Consider the following 9,657-nt stretch of genomic DNA (forward strand, 5'->3'; position numbering starts at 1 on the left):
CACCTACTGGTGAACGTGTATATCAAATCGTATGCGCATATAAGCCGTACCCTTGATTCAGCCATTTTTTTTTGTTACAAATACGGCTTATACGTGAGAAAATACTGTATTGTAGGTGTGGCCAATGTTGTCATTTCTTTCCACTGTCTGTCTCACTGCACCTGTGCTCTTAGGCTTCACCCTCCCCTGCTGTCTATCTCCTCACCCTTACTGCGTGCTGTCAATAATTGATGGTCTTTAGTGACTCTCAAAGGGTAACAGGTCCGGCTGAATACGTCTCATGTGTCCTTCCTTTATTTATTCACAAGTAGGTCTTGAAACTCGGGAGAAACCGCCGAGCGTTGAGCCCTTCTTTGGCGCCAATCCAGTTGTAATGTGGCGTGGCGTTGTTGCATGCACCTGCATGTGACCACGCACGAGGGCTTTATCCTGTATGAGTGACAGCTGAGCCCAAGGAGAGGAAAGGAAGCTTTAAAAGAGTTAGAGGCAGGGGGTCATGGAGGAGGAGTGACAGAATTATTGAGTGAATTAATTCAAGCTTGGCCAGCCCTGATTGACTGTATACTACAAACTTGCAAGTACAGGACAAACAGTCTCGTCATGGAGGACGAAAAGGGACAAGACACGGTCTTCCCAAGAAGGAGAAGTTTTACTTTCGGTGGTTATGGATGGTGAGTCAACATAGACTTTTTAAAATTGTATTTAAGTGAGAAATTCATGCTTTCTGTGGGAGCTATTTTAACTTTTTGTTTTGTTTTGGTTTTAGTGTGGACATGTGTGTGGATGAGGCAGGGTGAGGTTTTATTTCTTTTATTTATTGAAGCACTTTTTAACTGACTTTACAACTAAAAGAGTTTCAAGAGCTGAATGTTCAATTCACTTGTTGCTTGCAGAGCGGAAATGGTGGAGATTAATACAATGGAAATCTTGGATTGCAGTGTCAATGACAACAAAACAGGCCTTTCTGATGCAAATAGCCAAAAGGAGCTGTTTGAAATTATTGAGAAATTACAGGTAACTTATATGAGGGACAAGGTGTCAATATCTTTTTTAGTGGCGCAGGTCTGGTTTCATTATGAGCGCCATTATGCCTGCTGACCAAGGCTGCCACATTTTTTCAACTTAAACAAAACTAATGGAGAATTATTTTAGAAGTCGATTAGTTTGGATGAGTCTAATCTGAATTTTTAAGGTGCTCATTTGTATAACTCATAAATTCAAATTTTATTTATATGTAATAATATATGTCAGTGAAACAATCATAATGAGGATTCATTGATGAAATAGGATCTTTAATATAACAAGTGTGTCAGAGTGGCGGCCCGGGGGCCAAATCTGGCCCCCCGCATCATTTTAAGTGGCCCGGGAAAGTAAATCATGAGTGCCAACTGTCTGTTTTAGGATCCAATTAAAATGTAGAGTATAGATGTATATTACATTTCCTGATTTTCCTCCTTTTAAATCAATAATTGTAATTTTTTAATCATTTTTTTCAGTTTTTTGGTCAAAAATCATTTTGTAAAATCTAAAAATATATTTAAAAAAAGCTAATATGTTTAAAATGTATTTAACTTTGTGTTTTGTATTTTATTTTAAGGCACAATGGCAAAGTTGGTCATTTTATTTAGATTATTCAATCATTTTCCATACTGCGTGTTAAGATTATTATTTTGATTAAAAACGAGGCCGTCATCCTTAATAAAGTACTGCGGAAATTTTCTTTAAAACAATTTTGGTAGGAAACATGAGGTCGATCTTCATGATTTACTTTGGCGGACCACACAAAATGATCTAGCCCCCGTGCCTTAGGTTTATCACCATTTTGTTCAAAGCTGTTTTTGTCATTGGTGATCTTCTGCTACAGGGCAGCAGACTTGATGAACAACGATGTGAATTCCCACTGCCTCTGAAGGTTACTTTCAAAATCTTTCTGTTCTTTTGCTTCCATTGTCAAGAAATACAGGATTTTCATCACCGTCTATTTTAGTCTCAGTTTTTGACCACAGGTGGGGAGCTGCCCATCATCCTCCCTTCAAAGATAGGGCGCTACTGGATAGACCCTCCTTTGGAGAAGATTCCTGATTTCAGCCCTACTTTGTCCCATCATAGCTTTGTAGCAGACGGCAACCAAATCATGGAAAGGGACGCTGAAGCCAAAATCTACCATGAGTTTTTTCGCTCACGGGTCAGTTGTTTTTTTTTATTTATTCCAAAACAATTACTAAAAGTAACTTTATTCATTTTTTAATGCTGTATTTACATTTCCAATAGAAAAAAACAAAAGGGGAAAAGTATTATTTTGATCTTTTACTTAAAAAAGTACAGTAAATATTTTTATTTGTTTTGTATATTTAATTCAATGCTAAAGACCAGTTTTTTTAAATCAATTACAATTTAGAAGGCAATTCTACTGTGAATTCCTTGTAAATGTGAATTTCTTAGCAGTTTTAAGCAACATTCACTTTTTCAAAGCCTAAGATAATATATTGTATATAAAATGGATGATGGTAGTATTTTTTTAACTTTATTTTTGTTATGGGAAATAATCTGAGGCTTCTGTTGTTTAATTATTATTATTTTTTTAGTATCACCATTCATTTACAGCAGTGGATCCGACATTAGGCCCATTGGTGCTCTCTGTATGTTTGGAGGAAGAAGAAAATAGGATGCGAGTCATACTAAGGTGAAGTAATCATATTTTACATCTGAAATATGTAATTCAGCAAATAGTCCACACAGGAATCCGAGTATTGATTCCTCAGAGAGCAAATTGTGATTTCGTGTCTTGAAATTAGTTTTTCCATTGGCAAATAAAATAAAAAATATCCAATTCCCTAATCACACAACTGCAGACTCCAAGGGAGGACTTAACAAGACAAGCACTAAATGTGTTTATTTATTTTTTTTCCATTTTTCTTGTCTGACAGAATGAAAGAGTGCACCCGACATGGAGTTTTCTCTCTGTCTCTTTTTCCCGGCATCCCTTCTGCTGTAGAACTAGCAAAGGTAATCATAGAAACACTGTTAAAAAGCAAAAAACACCTTAAAAAATAGCTTTGGGCAACTGAACAATAATATTTTTTTTTTCTAGATGCTGTGTGATGGAGTGACCGTGTCAAAATTTGAAGCAGTCACCTACCTCAAGGTAATTCATAATAATATATAAGAAATGACTTAATTTTCATTCAACTTTTTGCTTTCTTTCATTTTTTTGAGGCTCCAGGACTAATAAGTGCATTTGATGAACACAGAATGTCTTCCAATTTCAAGTTTGGAGTTTTGTACCAAAAAGAGAATCAGGTAGGGACCAAAAATGTCATTTTTCTCCCTTTTGCCGTTTAATATACCAAGATATAATAAATTATGTTTGCTTTTTGGAGCCTCACATTTGGGCGCCATTTAATATACCCCTGTCGTTTAATATACCCAGGTATACTAAATGATTTTTGCTTTTTTGAGCCTCCAGTTTGTGCGCCATTTAATATACCCCTGCCATTTAATATACCCGGGTATATTAAACAGCGAAATACGGTAGTGATGTTATTTTCTTCTTCATTGTGTATTCAGTGGCTGGTGCGACTAATATTCAGGTGCTACTTATAATCTGTACTGTAAAAATTCTGAAATCTTTTCCCAGCTTACTGAGGAGGACATGCTAAGTAACGATGAGGAAAGTGACGAGTTTACAGAGTTTCTTTCTATTTTGGGGGACACGGTTCAACTCCATGGCTTCACCGGGTAAGCTAAGATCCTTTCTTTAATTGGTTAAAGGTAATTTACAGAGCAACATCTCATCTCAGTTCCCCTTTTTTAGATTCCGAGGAGGTCTTGACGTGTGTCACGGCCAGACGGGAAGTGAGGCTGTCTTCACTTCCTTTCACGGCAGAGAAGTCATGTTCCATGTAGCGACTAAACTGCCCTTCACAGAGGGTGATCCCCAGCAGGTTGGCCATTTGCCACCTCATTGTTGCTAAAAATTGTTCCACAGTAATCCCTCGAATATCGCGGATAATGTAGACCAAACATGGCCGTGATCATTGAAAAACTGCGAAATAGGATCACCCCCATTAATACTACCATTCTACATGGTTTTGTGCCTATAGAAAAATACCTAGTCATACCACTACTTACAAAATGAATTGTTCCCAGAACTTGAATGTTTCGTAAGTAGAACAGTACTTTATATTTAAATTCCGTAATTCATTCCACGGTCCTCAAAAAACTACCAACGTAGTGCTTTAAAAATGATCAGGCTCCTATTTTTTTATGAATAATGCGAGAAACATACAAAAAATGAAACAACTATAAGAAAATTATTCAATAATGTAATTAAATGAATAACTAGCATACAAAAACTTGTTCTATTCGTCCATTAGTATAGTAGAGTAAGGAAGAAGCCAACATTAGCACAAATACACAAATACTTCAGTAGTATGTCATTTTATTCATACTACTAAATGTTTCCTCCTTCTTCCATAGCTGCAAAGAAAGAGACACATTGGCAATGACATTGTGGCACTAGTTTACCAGGAAGGTTCGACGCCGTTCCTAGCTGACGTCATTAAGTCACACTTCTTGCACTGCTTCATTGTGGTCCGGAAGGTTCAAAGTGGGAAAACTGACAAGACCGGACAAACTGCATTTCAGGTGGGTGTAAAACATGGCTCCATATTGCCAGGCCCAATTCATTTATTGCACATGCACATAAGTTGCTAGACACAAGATTTTTCTTTTTACATCCCTAGTTTTAATTTAGATTTATTTATCTAATTTATTGTTCTGGTACCAGTGTATGCTTTTTCTTTAAGTGGTACTTGGTGTAGAATTGCTGATGCATTTGATTTTATTAGATTGTGCCAAATATTGTATTTATCATACTTCCTCCTTTTCACAGATCTCCATAACAGCTAGAGAAGATGTTCCTCCATTTGGTCCCATCCTTCCAGATCCTCCAGTCTTTACAGATGTAAGATTAACGTCAACTTGATTTCATGTGGGCCGGACCATTTTAGATATAATATTTAGATTTTTTTAAATAAATGTATTAAAAGAACTGGATTAAAATCCCTGAATATTCAGTTTTTTATAGATCTAAAACAATGTTTATTTTAGCTTTTTTTAAAATATATTTTTAGATTTTACAAAATGATTTTTGAACTAAAAACACAGAAAAACTGATTAAAAATGACAATTATTGATTTAAAAGGGGAAAAATATGAAAATTTAATATACATCTATACTTTTCATTTGAATTTCATCCTAAAACAGAAAGTCAGCACTCATGATTTACTTTCTCGGGCCACACAAAATGATGTGGCGGGCCAGATTTGGCCCCCGGGCCGCCACTTTGACACCTGTTTTATACCTATATTTGTTCAATGTATTTTGAAAGTCAAATCTACCTTCCTGTAAAGAAAAAAACTCCCTGTGGTGATGAACTGTTAAAAAGACAAACTTATCTTCCCTTTGTCTTAAGCGCTCCCTACTGAGAGAATTTCTCCTGACCAAACTCATCAATGCAGAGATTTCCAGCTATAAAGCTGACCAGTTCAGCAGACTGGAGGTGTTTATTTTTATGTATTATGTATATATATACTTATCACGTCATTTATTGAAATTAATTTCCATTGGAGTAGCTCACGTTTTGTCTTTTTCCATATTTGAACATAAAGCTACGAACTCGTTCATCACTTCTGGAGAGTCTGCTGGCAGAACTCTCTACCCGTTCGCAATGCATGCTGGGAAGTTCATCCTCTTCCTCTCTAACCACCGCTGAGAGTGTCAGGGCGACGTCCGAAAGCAGTGGGGGGTTCATTGAGAACTTTAAGGTCAGCTTATAAACATTTTTTTTATTCTATTTGATTCCACACATGAACAAAATTTGTCTTTGCAGAGGGCCATCAGAGTGCGTAGTCACTCTTTCGAAAACCTCGGAGTGCCCAGGAAGATCAGTGGGATTTCCACTCAGAAACCAAAGGTGATGTGATGCAAAAAGTGAAAATAGTTGTAGATTTTTCACTAAAAAAACAAAGAATGCCATCTTGAATAGACTGTTTTTATTACCTCTTTTACAGCCAGACAAGGATTCAGAGAGGTGAGAACTTTAACAATGTTTTTTTTTACTTTGGTGTAAAATAATATCACTGAATGTTTATTATTATTATTATTATTATTATTATTATTATAGTGAAAACTTGCCACCAGATCCATCAAGTCCTCAAGAGGAGACATAAAAGAAATCCACGTTGTAGCCTTTTTGGTTGACCTCATTAATTATGTGGAAGACTTTTGTAAATAGTCAAACGTTGCTGCTGATGTGATTATTATTATACTGCAAAGCGGTAATATGTGTGAGTTAAGATATGTGAAGTCATTATTTCAAGGATGTGTATGGAAAATAAAAGGCTTGAAAATGGTTTAAAGAAAGGTTTTTGGGAAAAGTAATTTTACTGAAAGAATTTAGGGAGTATAAGCAAGAGAAATTGCACTACTTGACCATCTCATAAGATAAGATGTCATAATTAGGTTTTTTATTTATTTTTAAATGCCACAGTACAAGACATTTTAATATTTTGTTGCTCATTTGAGAAGACTATTAATAAAATATATCATATGATAAAATTGATCAAATCAAATATGAAATAATGTAATTTGGTTACTTCTGGTATTGATTCTATCCTTATATGACCTACTAGTACGTATTTATACTTTATGTATACAATACGGTACACCTCCTTATAGATAGGTGGCAGTATAGAACTATTCATTTGAGCCACTGGCAGTTCACGTAGAAGAAGATTTCCCCCAATTAATAATTCCACAAACATTGTGCGTGCATGTTATCAAATCGGTTTAAAGTTCGCTTCACTTCTTTGCAAAGGTAAACTTATTTTATGTCTTCCCATCGTTGTAATTGATTTAGAGACGTTTTATCACTATCCCGACGAACATTGCAATTTGACGTGTTGAACTTTGACACACTGTGCAAGTTCTGAACGACTTAATATTATATTTGAGCGAGTGGACGTGTCAAAATGACCTCCAAAAAAGTGGTGGAACTATTCTTCGATGTGGTGTCTCCGTACTCCTGGCTTGCATTTGAGGTTTGTTTATTATTTATTTTAGTCTTGACATAAATTAGCGACTCTATTACCTGCTGAAAGCAGACCTAAAGCGATTTGTTTACAGGTCATGTGCCGTTACAAAAACGTGTGGAACATTGACCTGAAGTTGAGACCTGCATTTCTTGGTGGGGTAATGCAAGGTTCTGGTAAGGTTACTTCTTAACACTCAAAACCTCATAAGGGTCGCGGAGGGTGCTGGAGCGAGTTCCAGCTGACTTCGGGCACCAGGCGGGGGGCACGCCCACTATTGGTTGCCAGCCAATTGCAGGGCACGAAGAAGACAACAATTGATGCTTAAACTCATATCTAGTCAATTTAGCATGCTGAACCAGCTAGCCTAGCATGAATGTTTTTGGGATTTCTCATTGTGACAGGCAACAAGCCCCCTGGGTTGGTTCCGAATAAATTTCTGTTTATGGGCAAGGATCTGGCCCGCCTGGCAGAATATTTTAACGTCCCGCTGCAACCTCCTTCAGACCCTGCAGACGCCATGTTCAGGAAAGGTACATTCCACACGCTGGTGGACATAATAGCAAGAATTTTGTATGTAGTCACACTTGAATTTTCCAAATTTTGACTTTTACAAACAGTATCCACAAGCTGGTGTAGTCAAAAAATGAATATTATTGAGAATAATTAAGTTAAATGTAATTATTTCGTTGTGTCCTTTAAGACCTATGGAGATTCAGCAGTATTTTGCATTGACATATATTATTTTTAACTCTAAAATATATATCTGTATACATATACAGTATATGTATATAGTATGTGTATATAGAATGTAGTGTGTACAGTATGTATATATATATGTAATATGTATTTATGTGTGTATGTATATATATGTATATATGTAATATGTATGTATATATATGTATATATGTAATATGTATGTATATATGTATATATATATATGTATATATGTATGTAGATATATATATGTATGTATATATGTAATATGTATGTATATATATATATATGTATATATGTAATACGTATATATATATATGTAATATGTATGTATATATATATTTATATATGTTGCATGTATGTATATATATTTATATATGTTGCATGTATGTATATATATTTATAGATGTTGCATGTAAGTATATATATTTATATATGTTGCATGTATGTATATATATATATTCCCTTCAAAGTAACACATTTGTACTCTATGTTAAAAGCATGAATATGGAGGTTAAAATTGTGAATCAGAGGGCATTGCATACGAGATAAATTGTAAAATTAAACAATTTTAAGACAATTTTAAGGATACGGCTTATACACAGAGCTGGCTAATATGCGAGAAAGTACGGTAATTGTATTTGATTTTTATTTTTGCAGGCTCCTTGAATGCAATGCGCTTTGTAAAAGCAGTGGAGGAAAAACACCCTGAAGCAGACCAAAAGGTGGAGAAGATCTCCAGAGAGCTCTGGAGAAGAATTTGGAGTGAAGACAAAGATATTACCCAGCCTGCATCACTGGCTGAGGTAGCAGCCTATCCAGAGCACTTACTTGCCTTTGAGAAATGCAACCAAAAATAATAAACATACTGTTGGTTTCGACTCTAGGCGGCACAGAATGCTGGCTTGAGAGCAACTGAAATCGAAGAATTACAAAATCTGTGCACCACACAGGAAATCAAAGACAAACTGAAAAAAAGCACACAAGACGCACTGGATTATGGGGTCGGTTCTTTGTTTAAAAAAGAAACAAAAACCCAAAAAAATCACATGAAATTACAGTTATTTTGTTTTCCTTTCAGGCATTTGGCTTTCCCTTGATTATTTGTCACATCAACGGGAAATCGGAAATGTTCTTTGGCTCTGACAGATTCGAACTCATGGCCCACTGTCTTGGTAAGAACCCTAATTTTTGTTTTTTATCAGTATGACATGACTCAAAACTTGTTCAGAAAATGAATTAAGATGCACTACTAAGTATATGGAACAAAATTCTAAATGCCTACATTTTCTAAATTGCATGTCCTATTCCATTTTTATTAAAAAATAAATTTAAAAAAGGTGAATTTTCCTAAAAAAATATATTTTTTTAAATTTCTTTTTAGGTGAAAAATGGCTTGGACCCCAGCCTGCTCATCCCGAGAAAACATCTGCCAAATTGTGAGATGAAATCTACCTTCAAACGCAAACCTAATGAAAGATCCTGTTTTATTGCCATTAAAGACGTCTGACATCAAATTCATTTGAACCGCGAATGGTCGCTGCCGACCTCTCCCTGTTCAAATGAATTGGACCTTTACTCAATATCAGAGTAAATATAGACAATATTATCATCACTAAGCCTAATAACTACTCATATGCTGTGCCTCTCCAGATCACATACTGTATATTTCCTTAGGAATAAATTGGTGCCCACTACACTACAGCGACAAAGGTCATTTTTTTTTGTTTGAAGAGCGCAAAGACAGGGCTTATCACCGACTCAATCTTTCTGAGAGCTCAAAGCCCGTCCTACTGGTAAAAACATTTGGAACAAAACAAAAACCTGCGGGCGATCAAAACGTCCA

At 35.6% G+C, this 9,657-nt stretch overlaps 2 protein-coding genes across 2 annotated transcripts; both read left to right on the forward strand.

Annotated features, from left to right (window-relative positions):
- The first annotated feature begins 205 nt into the window (after positions 1–205).
- rap1gapl (RAP1 GTPase activating protein-like) lies at positions 206–6,364 on the forward strand. The gene is made up of 18 exons (XM_077721125.1): positions 206–671; positions 767–793; positions 894–1,014; positions 1,865–1,912; positions 1,988–2,185; positions 2,586–2,683; positions 2,928–3,006; positions 3,092–3,145; positions 3,217–3,300; positions 3,638–3,738; positions 3,815–3,944; positions 4,480–4,647; positions 4,895–4,966; positions 5,477–5,563; positions 5,673–5,828; positions 5,894–5,977; positions 6,075–6,094; positions 6,188–6,364. Exons 1-18 carry the CDS (start codon positions 601–603, stop codon positions 6,231–6,233), a joined length of 1,644 nt encoding a protein of 547 aa, XP_077577251.1. The 5' UTR covers positions 206–600; the 3' UTR covers positions 6,234–6,364.
- Positions 6,365–6,759: 395 nt separating this feature from the next.
- LOC144198840 (glutathione S-transferase kappa 1-like) lies at positions 6,760–9,513 on the forward strand. Its single transcript, XM_077720007.1, has 7 exons — positions 6,760–7,103; positions 7,189–7,270; positions 7,499–7,627; positions 8,472–8,617; positions 8,699–8,815; positions 8,893–8,986; positions 9,196–9,513. Exons 1-7 carry the CDS (start codon positions 7,035–7,037, stop codon positions 9,252–9,254), a joined length of 696 nt encoding a protein of 231 aa, XP_077576133.1. The 5' UTR covers positions 6,760–7,034; the 3' UTR covers positions 9,255–9,513.
- Positions 9,514–9,657: the final 144 nt, after the last annotated feature.

This window comes from Stigmatopora nigra, chromosome 7 (assembly GCF_051989575.1).
Source record: "Stigmatopora nigra isolate UIUO_SnigA chromosome 7, RoL_Snig_1.1, whole genome shotgun sequence".
Classification (NCBI taxonomy): domain Eukaryota; kingdom Metazoa; phylum Chordata; class Actinopteri; order Syngnathiformes; family Syngnathidae; genus Stigmatopora; species Stigmatopora nigra.

Bases quoted from the DNA above. Each gene is read 5' to 3' on its own strand.
- rap1gapl (XM_077721125.1), top strand. From the start codon at position 601: ATGGAGGACGAAAAGGGACAAGACACGGTCTTCCCAAGAAGGAGAAGT. The intron at 2,684-2,927 runs GTGAAGTAATCA...CTTGTCTGACAG, and splicing joins AGGATGCGAGTCATACTAAG to AATGAAAGAGTGCACCCGAC. The intron at 3,301-3,637 runs GTAGGGACCAAA...ATCTTTTCCCAG, and splicing joins TGTACCAAAAAGAGAATCAG to CTTACTGAGGAGGACATGCT.
- LOC144198840 (XM_077720007.1), top strand. From the start codon at position 7,035: ATGACCTCCAAAAAAGTGGTGGAACTATTCTTCGATGTGGTGTCTCCG. The intron at 7,271-7,498 runs GTAAGGTTACTT...TCATTGTGACAG, and splicing joins TGGGGTAATGCAAGGTTCTG to GCAACAAGCCCCCTGGGTTG. The intron at 7,628-8,471 runs GTACATTCCACA...TTATTTTTGCAG, and splicing joins AGACGCCATGTTCAGGAAAG to GCTCCTTGAATGCAATGCGC.